At 40.4% G+C, this 14,759-nt stretch overlaps 1 protein-coding gene across 1 annotated transcript in view; it reads left to right on the top strand.

Moving 5' to 3' along the window:
- LOC147307950 (contactin-associated protein-like 4) overlaps positions 1-14,759 on the top strand; it is a 123,252-nt gene that overhangs the window by 27,545 nt on the left and 80,948 nt on the right. The window contains exon 2 of the mRNA XM_086270954.1: positions 10,869-10,979. Coding sequence (XP_086127080.1) covers positions 10,869-10,979 — 111 coding nt within the window. The remainder of the gene's footprint in view (positions 1-10,868; positions 10,980-14,759) is intronic.

Raw genomic sequence — 14,759 nt, forward strand, 5'->3', positions numbered from 1 at the left:
GTGCTCACTGCCCGGTACCTTGGAACCTGAGTGACATTTGCCATAGAATACCAGAAGTGGCAGGTCCACCACTTTTTCACAGATGAGAGCAGGTTCACCCTGAGCCCACGGGACAGATAGGAAAAGTTCTAGAGATGCCATGGAGAATGTTTTGGTGCCTGGAACATCAAGCAACTGTTTTGGTGGTGAGGTCAGTCATGCTATTTGGAGGCATATCCATGGAGGAACATATAGACATCTACAGATTAGACAATGGCACCCTGACGGCCCTTACGTATCACAATGAAGTCCTTGGACCCATTGTCAGATTCTATGCTGGTGCAGTGGGGCCTGGGTTCCTCCTGGTACAGCACAGTGCCCAGCCTCATGTGGCAAGAGTATGCAGGCAGATCCTGGAGGATTAAGGAAGTGATACTACAGACTGATCCTGACACCTCATGTTTTTCAAAACTTCCAGATTGCACCTCAAACTGTCCAGGAGCTCAGTGATGCTCTGGTCCAGATCTGTGAAGAAATGTATAACCCCAACAAAACAATGTCCTACAGCTGTTTTGGTGAGAAAAAAAAAAATCATAAAAGCTCATGTGCAGCCTAACTCACAAGTGCACAGACATGAAATAAATTCAGTGATGATTCCAAATACTCTGTTATTTGGAAGACATGCATATATATACATTTTATTTCAGTGATGCAAAAAGCTGTAAAGCTAGCTGTAAAAATAACTGGTTAAGAAACAACTTTGTGGACCCACAGGGTGAACTGGGAACTAGACAGGCAAATAGTTGAGCGAGGCTTTGTTAAAGATTGAGGAAGAAGAGCTGGAGAGGCTGGAGAAAAGGCTGGCAGGCTATGGCAGACTGGGTGAACTGAACAGAGGGAGGGATGGCATGGAGCTGGTGAGGCTGGCAGGGAAAACAGGAGAGCAACAACAAGAGACAGAAGGGAAGGGGTAAAATAGCAGAAACAATAGCAATTAGTCAAAGGTGGTGCCAGTAGTATAGTCAATGAATTTGTCAAGCCATAATCAGAGGTAGTGATTTCACAAGAAAGCAAATTTGGGGCTGATTTCTGTTACATTGTAGTAAATGGTTTGTCTTTGGGATGTTAACTGTTTATTGGGCAATGAAAGCAAATGCATGGATGTGTTCTGCTGTGTAGAATAGTGCAGCTAAACTGGAACTCTGGCCCTTCTAGTAGTGTTTTTGCTCTTTTCTCAGGTCAGTTCTGTGATTTTATTGTCTCTTCTTGTTTTATTAGTTTCCCATAAAGTAGTGTTGAGTCAAAAGGAAAAAGGTAAACTTGAATACGCATCATTTTTTATTTCACCGCTACACCCAGGTTCAGCCTCTTTGGGTCAAGCTCGAGGCAGAAGTAGTGCAGATTAGTAAAATAAACATTGACGTTTTCTGCTTGAGGATGATTGTTAGCGCTCTGGAGCAAAAACAACCATCGCTGGAGCCTCATTATCCTGCTTACTGCTACGTGCTTTGAACGGCTAAATAAGTTGGCTCCGCTCATACTGACAGGCACTGAACTTTGGGTTTGTGGGGCTTATAGAGCTCTGAAGTGCAGCACCTTCTGTTTGCTGAGGTGATGGATGGAGCTCATCGGTATTCAAGGTCCTCAGCTTTGTCACGCACTCTGTGGGCACTTTCTATTCAGTAAAACAGTAAAGAAGTGGACAATGCAGGTGAATGAGCCGTGATCTCCCTCCTTGTCTCTTCAGTGCCAAGTATTAGTGTGCCTGTCAGTCAGTGGTGGTTAATTGTACTTGGCAACGCCGAGGCCTTGGCACTCCAGAGAAATTTTTTAATCTTTTGAGACTTTTTACTGCTGTCAGATTCACAGTTTATTCACCCTGAATAATAAAACTGACACTGTGGATGAATGGACAGGCGAAGTTTAACTCTCATACTCCTAAATCTAACTCAGGTACCAGAAATGATTAAACTTTCGGATGATGGAAGGATATTTTATTGAGATGAAACGTATTGTCCCATCACTCAAGTGTCAACATAATAGTTTTTTTTGTCAGTGGAGTTCTGCATTACAGTGGGAGCTTTCCTTCTTTTATTATTGTCACCTCAGGCAAAAAGAGCTGCTTTTCTCATCTGTGTTAGATAAGTGAATTGTGTTATTTTCCACCTTGATATTTTCTCCTATAATTCCTATACATTTTTATAGGCTAAAAAGGCAAATATCTGCAACCTGGATCACTCTCTTTTCAACATCCTATTCTACTCTCGGTGGCGTATTCTTATCTTGAAGCAAAACAGGTCTCGTTTCCCTGGTGTCGTTCGCCATAATAGGCCATCTAATGTCATAAAAATGTGTTCAGCTATTTGCTGTTGAGTGTTTTATGGCTCACACACCTTTAACTCCACACTCCTGGAAGTCTAAAATGTAAATGTCAGGGGAGATGTGTTATTATGCGAGTCTACCCTCAATTAAATGTTGAGGCTAACACCAAGACAGGAGGTGTGCTTGTTTTCAGGAAGGTGCAGCAGTTTAATATTCAGAAAGGCTCTCTGTCCAACACAGCCAGGGTCAGTGTTGAGGTTCGTTGGCTGCAGAGGCCAACAGGTATTCAACATTTAGCTTCATTTTCTTCTGAGCTGTCTTTGTTTGTGCTCTACTGGTCACACTGTCAAGGATGTCGGCTCTTAAATGCCACAGCGCCGCTGAAGAAAACTGGCCAAGTGTTTTTAAACTCCCTCTTGTGAGTCTCCCTCTTGAGTGTTACTTCAGCGAGGCTGTGCTCTCACCACACATGATCTCCTCAGGGATCGCAGCACTCCGCGTTGTAGAGCCGTCCCTCTTATCTCACCTCTTCAGACTACTGTAATTCACCTGCTTTTCATACTGAGAGCTCTCCCAACACCCACAAGTGTGTGCCAGTGCCAGATCTGGATGAGTGAGACAAAAAGGGAAAACTTCAGAGGACAAAAGAGACATCTTCTAATGATTGTTGAATAGCTGGGTGGTATAAATATGTATGAATGTTCAATCAAATCAGATACTGTCCACAGAATTATGAAAATAACTGTGTGTAAAACAGGAAATTGCAAACTCTGAGGTCAGTACTTTGCAATTCATGTCTTATGAGCTCAAGGCTGCATGTTAAACCCAGTTGTTATTCTTTTTTTTTTTATATTAAATCTTTGATCTGTATGTTGACAAAGAGAGGTGATGTGCTTATTCTGGTCATCTCAGGTGATATCCATCTGTGAGCTCAGCAGCCCAACAAGCTGCTCAGACCTTCTGTTTATGAGTGGCAGCCATTAAGGGAAAAGGTGGCTTTTAAAACGAGGTGATCTTTGTCAAACAGTGGATGAACCCAAGACTAACATAAAAAAAACATTTTACAAAGCTGGCCTAATATAGTTCAAAGATAAAAATATAGAATTCGAAATGAGCAGAATATAGTTTTTTCACAGCACTGTAATTATTATTATACTCGTTACTATGACTGACTGAGAAAGCAGCAGAAAACATTCAGAAAATGTCAGTCCAACTAGCTTCAGGCATACTTAGACTCGTTTCTACAATGAAAGCAGATCCCTGCTAATTTGGCAAAAGAGCTTGTTTGTGAAGTTTTTCTCAAACCAAAATTTCACTGAGAAAAACAGTTCACTCAGACACCAGCTACAGGAGCAGTCAGGGTTAAATGACACATTAATTTTAAAAGCTACCCCCAGATAATTGAGTGTTGTTAAAAGTACTATCAGCCATATTATGTTTCAAGCACCGAAGTCCTATATTTTGTTATTAATTTGGTCCACTTATTGTAATGACCTCTTACTTTCAAAACAGCCATTCAATAAGTTAAGACATGTGCCTTTTTAAAATTTTTCTACAATATGTCATTTACTAAATCTACCTGCCAGTGTTCATTTTGACAGCAAATATTGATTTAGTTTGAGTCATAGGCTTTTATTCTAGTTTTAGTCAACTAAATCCCACGATTGTAGAAGACTAAATCTAAAGTTGATTCAGTTGACTAATATATGAAGTGTAGAAGTTTAGAAGTTTTTTTTAATAACGTTTTTATCCGTTCAACACGGTTTACAAGGTATCTTATTTTCATCTTGATGCATGCTCAATCAGCCAGGTACAGTGGGGCAAAAACGTATTTAGTCAGCCACCGATTGTGCAAGTTCCCCCACCTAAAATGATGACAGAGGTCAGTAATTTGCACCAGAGGTACACTTCAACTGTGAGAGACAGAATGTGAAAAAAAAATCCATGAATCCACATGGTAGGATTTGTAAAGAATTTATTCGTAAATCAGGGTGGAAAATAAGTATTTGGTCAATAACAAAAATACAACTCAATACTTTGTAACATAACCTTTGTTGGCAATAACAGAGGTCAAACGTTTACTATAGGTCTTTACCAGGTTTGCACACACAGTAGCTGGTATTTTGGCACATTCCTCCATGCAGATCTTCTCGAGAGCAGTGATGTTTTGGGGCTGTCGCCGAGCAACACGGACTTTCAACTCCCGCCACAGATTTTCTATGGGGTTGAGGTCTGGAGACTGGCTAGGCCACTCCAGGACTTTCAAATGCTTCTTACGGAGCCACTCCTTTGTTGCCCGGGCGGTGTGTTTTGGATCATTGTCATGTTGGAAGACCCAGCCTCGTTTCATCTTCAAAGTTCTCACTGATGGAAGGAGGTTTTGGCTCAACATCTCACGATACATGGCCCCATTCATTCTGTCCTTAACACGGATCAGTCGTCCTGTCCCCTTGGCAGAAAAACAGCCCCATAGCATGATGTTTCCACCCCCATGCTTCACAGTAGGTATGGTGTTCTTGGGATGCAACTTAGTATTCTTCTTCCTCCAAACACGACGAGTTGAGTTTATACCAAAAAGTTCTACTTTGGTTTCATCTGACCACATGACATTCTCCCAATCCTCTGCTGTATCATCCATGTGCTCTCTGGCAAACTTCAGACGGGCCTGGACATGCACTGGCTTCAGCAGCGGAACACGTCTGGCACTGCGGGATTTGATTCCCTGCCGTTGTAGTGTGTTACTGATGGTGACCTTTGTTACTTTGGTCCCAGCTCTCTGCAGGTCATTCACCAGGTCCCCCCGTGTGGTTCTGGGATCTTTGCTCACCGTTCTCATGATCATTTTGACCCCACGGGATGAGATCTTGCGTGGAGCCCCAGATCGAGGGAGATTATCAGTGGTCTTGTATGTCTTCCATTTTCTGATGATTGCTCCCACAGTTGATTTTTTCACACCAAGCTGCTTGCCTATTGTAGATTCACTCTTCTCAGTCTGGTGCAGGTCTACAATACTTTTCCTGGTGTCCTTCGAAAGCTCTTTGGTCTTGGCCATGGCGGAGTTTGGAGTCTGACTGTTTGAGGCTGTGGACAGGTGTCTTTTATACAGATGATGAGTTCAAACAGGTCCCATTCATACAGGTAACGAGTGGGGGACAGAAAAGCTTCTTACAGAAGACGTTACAGGTCTGTGAGAGCCAGAGATTTTCCTTGTTTGAGGTGACCAAATACTTATTTCCCACCCTAATTTACGAATAAATTCTTTACAAATCCTACCATGTGGATTCATGGATTTTTTTTTCACATTCTGTCTCTCACAGTTGAAGTGTACCTCTGGTGCAAATTACTGACCTCTGTCATCATTTTAAGTGGGGGAACTTGCACAATCGGTGGCTGACTAAATACTTTTTTGCCCCACTGTAAGTAAATCTCCAAAAGTTGATTCTGTTCATCTGGACGTAGCGTTTTGTGGGAGAATTGTTTCGTCACTCATCCAAGTGACTTCTTCAGTCTCAGCTGAGTCCAGGTTTCCCCCAATCTTATGAACACATGAAAAGGGAAAGACCATCTCTGAATCGAGGAGGAGGCCTAAGGGTACATCTTTCACCATCTTACAATGCTGTGATTGCAGCCATCCCCCAACTCTCTGTGACAGGTACTCATGGCCAATGACCAGTGGGTTTTGATCAGTGGCTGTTGATCAATGGTCATGAGACTTTGCATAATTAAGATTAAGGAACTGACCTCCCAGCCCATTGTCAATTCAGTGGGCTGGTTTCAGTCATTATGCAAATGTACTATTTATAAGACTGGGGAAACCTGCAGTCAGCTGAGACTGAAGAAGTCACTTGGATGAGTGATGAAACGTTTCTCCCACTGAAATTACTACATCCAGATGAACAGAATCAACTTTTGGGGTATCTTATTTTCATTGACATCAAATGAAACACATTTCCCTTCTGTCACATTTTCCTGAGAAACAGGGAGCATGGGAGTTAGCTGTACTCCCCGTCCCACCCTGTTTATCTGCAGCAGATCAGATTTGTGTGTCTAACCTTACTGCACAAGGAAATTACTTGTAATTGGCTACTTTCCAAACTCGTCCCACCTTTCTACATAACTAGTTCTGATTTAAACTTGCAGAATAAATTTCATTTTCCTTTTTATTCGTGACAAAAATCTCAATACATTGTCATAGTCTTTGTCCTTCTTTTTTAGTTTTCATTCAATTATCAACTTGTTTTCTTTAGAAAAGGCCGCTGATGAAAACTATGATAAAAATTAACTGGTTTATTAAATTGACATTGCTACCTACAAAGTGAAATATATTGTCATGAAATGCCGTGTGGCAGGCACGAGATGAGGACTCAAAGTGCAGGACTCACAGACTCAAGGGATGAACTCGAAACCACAGCTTTATTTGCTGGTCACAGAAAAATGGGCATACAAAAAAAACTAAACTGGGAAACAACAAACTAAAACTCACAGGGAGATCCACACAGCAAGAGGGACGACGCGACACTGACTCAGAGAAACACAGGGTTTAGATACACTGGGAAGTAACGAGGGGAATGAGACAAAGGAGGGCACAGCTGGGAGAAATCAGGACTGATGAGACAAGCAAAGCAGGACGCATTCACATAAGACACGCCCCATCAAAGTAAAACAGGAAGTATCACACAGAGACGCAAACTTGACACGGTGGAGACAGCAACTAAGAAACACAGAGACATAAACCATAAGGCAGAGGACTCTAAGAACCAAAAGACACAGAGGGAAACTCAAACATGCAGACACAGACTTACACAGAACAGAGGGGACACAGAGAAACATGAAGGGCAAGGGATCGAAACTAGAAACCATAGAATAACTCACACAAGTACAATAATACAAAAATCACAAAGAACTAAACATGCTGGGTCAGGAGACCCAGGACCCTGACATATATTGTATGGACACTTGTTGTTTTGATGTTAATGCCAGAGCAGGCTTGCACCTCTTCAGTTATTGAGTCGGCAGACAGCACAACTTTCTGCTGTTTAGTGGTGGTTCCTAAACACACCAGTTTGCAATAATGTCTCGTACGGTTAATCATGGAATATCTAGGGGGGAAGAAATTTTACAGATTGAGTAGTTGTAACGATGGGATCCTATCACAGTACCATACTTGAACTCGGTGAGCTCTTTCAAATAGCCCATTCTTTCACGAATATTTGTAAACGCATACTTTACCCATTTTTTTTGTCCATATAGAGTGTGTTGAATATGGATATTATGAAATCTGTGTCACTCACTCATTTAAATGGTGTGGTATTTCTCATCAACAAGTAAAAGCACTGGGTCTTGGTGAATATTGGGAGAGCGGATGAAGACCTTGTGTTGTTGAGATGAAGTGCACTGATGTTGACAGAGTAATCGAAACTAAAGCCTTGTTGTCAGAGTTGTGGGGCCAGATTGGACTGCTGCGTGAATCATAGTAATTGGCTCTTGTCTCAGTGGTGGAGAACAACATCCATTAACAGAGAGGATTTAGAGGGAGGAGGTGTTAGTTTGGCTTTAGCTTATGTTTGCAGCTTGAGAGGAAAACGATGAATATTTATGGGGCTGAATCTGTGTGTATATCTGTGAGATACGATTACGCCGTGCAGACCAACGACAATCTCGTAAAACTAAAATTTAATTTGTATTGTGTGTTGATTTCTTGGTTAGTAAATTGTTACTCCATATATTCAGTTTTACTGCCTTTAATCTGGGGTAGGCTCTGGGCTGTTTTCAGGCTTTAGACACACTGGTTTCCACTGTTTTCTCCAGACCAGATGAGATGACCAGCATAAAGAGTAAGAAAGTATTGGGTGTTGCAAAGAGTTAAGTAGATTTTACTTGGGCCAGCAGGGTTTAAATTCAGGGTGAAACCAACATCGGGACTAGCTTAATTTTAGCACAAAGCCTCCTACTTGTCTGGTGGGAGAGACTGAGAACAGAAGGAGAGCTGCAGGAGATGGAAAGCTGTCTGTTTTCCAAATTCTGGCTTTTTTTTGTTTGTTTGTTTGTTTTGTTGTTTTCTGCTCACCTCAGGTTCAATTAACTGTCAGAATTAAGTCTGTAAAAAAATCATTATCTACAAATAATGAGATGAGATAATATATAAATAAACAAGCAAACAATCAAATGATCTTCTTCATCATTAGTGATGTGATGTTTTGATTGCAGGACATCATCTGTAAACCAAGGTTTCTTTTGACAACACCGATTCATCCACATCAGTATCCAGCCTGTAATGAGTCACTCAGGATGCCATTCATCTCCACAAGGCGACATGATTGCAACATTCATTTATCTATCGAGGCAGAATTACACCATTTACTCATCCAACTGGACATTATTAGACTGTTCATTCATCTAATATGAGGCCATTACAGCTGAAAGACCTGTTTCAACCCAGGGAACATTAAACCTGCTTCTCAATGATTAGACTCCACTCTGCCACTCATGTTGTTATACTCAGAGTCGATAGGATTGATGAATAGCTGTCGTATGAAACACTCATTAGATGTTAGCTTTTCAATTTTAAGGACTGTTTGCTTCTCCAAGTGTTGTCTGAAGGCATTAAAAGCCCCTCAGCCATACCGGATAAATCAAAATGCACAGCGATCAAGTTGAGAGCAACACAGCATGTCTTTGATCCTGAAAAGGCGATCATTTGAAGCTCCTCTCCTGCTGTTTATAACAATTCAGTGGTTTTTACACATGCTAAGAGATGTAGGCTGATCCATTTCCAATTGCATCTGATACTGTGATTTCCTCAGCATGGTTTCTGTTGTTTATCTCTGTTATATGAATCACTCAGACGCGTCTTCGACTCCGAAGATGAGCTTAGAGACTGTAATCCAATCTCTTTTAAGATTTTGATTGGTTCAGTGAGAGACTGGAGATGAATGTGACAGGCATGTTCTGACATTAAACTTACAACTGATAACACCTCCAAGCACTCTGTGGTATCTTAATGAGACAAATTAAAAAAAAAGTTTGCTTTAGCGAATAGTTACACAATTTGTGGAGCTCATGTCTGGGCAGCATGATGCACTGTTCAGACTAAAGGCAATCTCAAAACAAACATTCATTACACACATTGTTTTTTATTGTATAGTATGTTAGTTTATAATTCAATGGGGGAAATGATTATTAGTTTATCCCCTGTTTGTGAGTTTGCTCTCTTACAGAAAAATGAAGAGTCAGCAGTATTTATGGTAGTTTAATTTTAACCGAGAGGGACAGAATATCAACCAAAAATCCAGCAAAAAGTTATACATTGACTTGCATAAATAAATATTTGATCTCCTGGAACCGACTCTGAATTCTGACCTACAGATTCCTACAGATGAACGTCTAAATGACTCAGGAAAGTCTTGTAAGAAAGTGATGTGCTCTGATGAAACCAAAATTGAGCCCTTTAGCATCGACTCAACCCGCTGTACTTGGAGGAAGAGAAATGCTGAGTATGACCTAAAAATTGCTATTCTTACATGTAAGCACACCAGAAAACAGAAAGCATAATGTTTCCAAGCGTACAGAATGACTTCACTGCATTGAGGGGACAACTTGCATTGTAAAATCTTCCCGCAGCCAGATCACTTAAGATGTGTCTTTAATAGGACTTCCAGCATAATCATGATCCAAAAAAATACTTCCAAGTCAATGAAGGAGTGGCTAAGGAAGACGCACATTAAGCTCATGAAGTGGCCTAGCACCTCTCTAGCTCACAATCCTATAGAAAATCTGCTGAGTGAGCTGGAGCTTCAAGTTGCCAAGCAGCAGCCAAGAAACCCAAAAGATTTAGAGTTTCTGAGAGACTGGTCAAAATCCATTCTGATGTCCAATTATCAGAAGTTAAATCAGAAAAATAATCAGTAGTTAATGCGAGATTCTCTCAGGGCAAATTTAAACCATAGGAAACCAGAAAAACTCCCAAGAGGCTGAAAAGAAGAGCATAACATTAGTGTCATTCCCAAAAAGTTGATTCTGTTCATCTGGACCTAACATTTTTAGTGGGAGAAGCATTTCATCACCCATCAGTGTATTTAGAAAAGCCGATGATACTCCACGTTTTACAGTTGGTCCAGAATCAGACCTGTTTGCATTACCCAATCAGTGGATTTTCCTCATGTGTTACAAAGATGATTACAACAGCTACACAGTATTAGATCATTTTGAGGAAACACATGTAAATGTAAAGGAATACAAACATTAATGTTAAATTAATATTTATTTCATCTAGGACTAACAACGCATATGCCAACAAAAGTGCAGTGAACTGAGAGTAATCATTCATTTGATACATGATTTAGAAATACAATTTAAAGATACGTGATGGGTCACATATCGGTCATGATGCACACCTCTTCATAGTTTCCTTCATTTCCATTTCGTCTGTAGTGCAGAAGATATTGAAAGCACAAACATACAACCTCTTATGAATCTTTTTGACTATTTTGAACAACAAACTTTTCACAATATTTTGTATGAAGTTCTAACCTTGCATGTTTTTTCTGCTCTTTTTTTATCGGTGACAGAGGTGTGTGACAGACCACTGGTCTCCAGCCTGCCTCCATCATCCTTCAGGAGCTCTTCACAGCTGTCCACCAGCCATGCGCCTGGCTTTGCCAAACTCAACAGAAGAGACGGTGAGGTTTTACTGTTGTTGGGGAGTGGGTCATTCACAGATACCTGTTGTGCTTAATGAGTAGGACTTTGGCTGTGGATTTGTTTAAAGTGCTGGAGGTTCAAAATAATTGTGTTTCATGACCTAATTCTTGTATTTCACATGCTTTGTCAAAAAACGTTTCCTTATGTATAGATAAATGGTAAATGAACCTTGATGTTTTTCTTTGCTGTCTTGAAGATATGATGGGGCCCGATTATTCAAGATTTTGTGTTGGGGGAGAGTGGTCAGATTAGAGATTAAATCTGTTAAATCTTCTATGCAGTCAGGAGATGCATGAAAAATGATGAAAGGGCTCATTTACATTTTGAGAAAAGCTAATCGAGTCTATTAATAAATAAAGTAAATACACTGAAGTTGTTCTTTTCAACTTCTACATGTCTGTTTAAATCACCCCCACTATAGTTAATATACCTGAACTGAGAAAGGCAGGATCGGCTGTGGAACAGCCTGGCTGTGTAGTGCAAGGCAGTGCAGGAGGCCATGGAGAAGCTCAAGAAGTTTGGTTTCTTTGTAAGGTTGTGGAACCGGCCAGTGGAGATGCAGGTTTCTTTTGGGAGCCTGGCTCAGTTGAATTTCCTGGAATGGTGCGATGGTGAGTGGAGTCCTGTTCATCCAGGATGCTGAATTTGTTGGGGCTCATTTCAACCACAACAACCAAACAGTTAAAACAGCAAAGGATTAAAGAGCAGGTAAACAGATTCACACGATAACACCTACATGCCGGCAGATACTGAAAGCCGACATCTCACAGATTCTAAAACTGCAGGTTTCGTTACTCTCCAACCAAAATTCACTGAACCAGCAGCATAAGATCAAAACTATGCTTCACGTTTGAAAAACATTGTCATGAATTTCCTGTTACTTTGGCTATTTTGCTTCCAACACAATAAAATCCCACTTCCTGCACAGCTCTCTCTGTGTACTTCAAGAACAGTTTCCCATCAAAAATCCCTATTCTGCATTATTTGCTTGCTTATTGTGCACCAGTCAAATGTTTGTACAGTGTTGTTGGGTGCTGTTTTTGTTTTGTTTTTTTGATGACCTCCAACAAGAAAGCAAATTTCCTGGCCAGGAAAATCTCCTTCATATTTTTCAGTGTTTTATCCTCAGTCACATTGACACAAAGGCATCTGCTGTGACGCTTGCAACTCTGATGAAGTCTCACAAGTGTCAGCTTTGTTTTTATACCAAGTTTACACTGAGTATGTAATTGCAGAGAAATATTCAAATACGTTTGAATTAAATATTTTTAATATACAAGGTGTGAAGGCTTATTTTGACACTACATATACAAAGACAAATGATCATAATTATAATATTTCTGAGTCAAAATTAAATTGAATTGAATTAAATCAGGACCTTGTGAATCAGGATTGAATCAGTTGTAGAAATGATACCCAGCCCTACTGATAATCTCACTACAGATGAATACTGGCCAGGTTTTTCTAATCCTTATTATTTATTTTATTCAATGTTTAAATATAGTGTGTACAATAATATTTTTTATATACACACAGTAGTAGAAACTTACTTGGCAGACAGAGAGTTAAATGTGCTTTAAAAACATAACATTTCTTAAATGTAGATGCAATGATGCAAATGATCTTGTGGATCTGTTTGTTGGTATGATGCTTCTTGAGTGGGGAATAGCATTTTAAAACAGAGGCGTTGCTCTGCAGCTGTGGAGATCAGCTGAAGAAATACTTTTGTGAAGCTCTGGCCTCAAAGCACAAAACACCAAACAGGATTTTTTTCCTTACTTGATTTACTCAGACAAACAGACAGCCCACTGGTGACTAGTTTAGAGGTAGACAGAGGATCAGAATAATTTATAAGACGAGACAAAACAGAAGAATACGCACCAGTTGCTTTGTCTTTATTCTCTGTTGATGCCATTTGTATTGGATGCTGATACTAGAAGGATAGCTGTGTGGTGTTTGTTTGTCCAGCATGAAAACCCAGCAGGGAATCTTGTGTTGGATGCTGATGTGAAGCTTCGACAAAATGAAGATTGTGGTTTGTTGTGGAGCGTTCTGCAGGGAGCAGGCTTCAGTGTTTTATCCTGACATCAAAGCTCTAAATCAGCTGGGAGGGTGAGATGGGTTTAATCTGGATCTGAATGATTTCCACCACCTGGGAAACAAAGAATCCGAGCATGGAAAAATTGTGCTACAGCCGAGGCTGTTGCCAATTTGTTTTCCTGTCTTACAAGTCAACGACTTTGCTCTGAAATGTTGCTTAACTTTAGGTTAATGACAAATCAAGTTCTCTTTTCATTGTATTGCATAAATGATGGTTTGAAAAGTGTAGAGATTTTGGCAAGTCATAGAGCAAAGGTGACAAGAAGTTAAAATGAGGTAATAAATGCAGACACCCCGACAGTTTGGAAAATCAGCTGGAGATAGTGTTAATAAAATTTACTGGAGAACAAAGTGAAAAACTTAACGGGTTTAAAATCAAATCCAAATGGTAACACAACTCAAAAGAAGAAACATAAAGGCAACCAAAGATGGGTGAGCAGGTGGACAGCAAGGCTCACAGAGACGGGGAGGGAGACAAGATGATGTAGGGCTGACTGAGAAATAAAGGAAGGATAGAAGCAATTAGGATATCACAGGTGTGAATTACTTTCAAAATAAAATTCCTAATAAAAATTAGTACGGTTAGCACTGTTGCCTCACAGCAAGAAGGTCCTAAGTTTGACACCACCACCACCACTCCTTTCTGTGTTCTGAGTTTGCATGTTCTCCCCGTCTTTGTGTGGGTTCTGTCCAGGTCCCCTCAGTCCAAAGACATCCACTCAGTAACTGTTGGATCTAAACTGGCGATAGGTGTGAATGTGAGTGTGAATGGTCTATCTCTCCGTATTAGCCCTGCATCGGATTGGCGAAATGTCCAGGGTATACACTGCAGTGTTCAAGATCACAGGCAGAAAAAGTAAAATAGGAACTAGAAACAGTGACTCTCAAGATGAAAGACAATCTAGAATGGGGGAAAAAAGATCTACCGCCTTATATTTTTTATTTTCCTCAATGTGATTAAGTATATCAGTTTACCATTACCATAAAAAGACCAAACTTAAATTAGTAATGGATACCATTTACTTGCTACAGTTTCCCAAGTCTGCTATTGTTCTTTCTGGCACACTGTCACACTGCTACGACTTACTGGCATCCTTACATAGAGCATAATTTTGGTTAATGAACTGCCTGTGCTTTTCCTGTTATTGGCATGTTCTGAAAAAGGCCTTTTTTCCCCACTATGTTGTCCTTATTGGTGGTAGTGGAAGTGATGTCACTGACTTTTGACTGATTTGTGAAATAAAGACTGCAGGAGGTAAACAGCAATCAAAGGACTTTTTTTCAGTCTTTGTGGCCGGAGCTATTTGTGAGTTTATTCTGGGATGAAATTAGGGTGTAATTTGACCGGGTCTACACGTCCCTGCTTCTTCTAAAGGATTTTTTTTAAGCCCGGTGGGGATAAAAATGTATCCCCCTCTGATTTTAACACCCTGAAACACTCTGCAGTACAAAGACATTGACTTTCACTTCCAGAACTTGTGATCCTGTGACTGCAAACAGGACACTGTTGGGAGGATGATCTGTTTCCTATTCCATTCATCTTTGATTATGCCACCATTATACCACTGCTGTTTCAATGTGAAAACTACCACTAACTAAATAAAAGAAAAAAATTCAATGTGGCGCCTTCTCCAGGGTCACAGCCTTGGTAATTATGC

Source organism: Aulonocara sp. 'chitande type north' Nkhata Bay, linkage group LG18 (genome assembly GCF_057382095.1).
Source record: "Aulonocara sp. 'chitande type north' Nkhata Bay isolate Kocher_YH1m ecotype deep benthic linkage group LG18, A_spYH_male_GT1.1, whole genome shotgun sequence".
Lineage (NCBI taxonomy): Eukaryota > Metazoa > Chordata > Actinopteri > Cichliformes > Cichlidae > Aulonocara > Aulonocara sp. 'chitande type north' Nkhata Bay.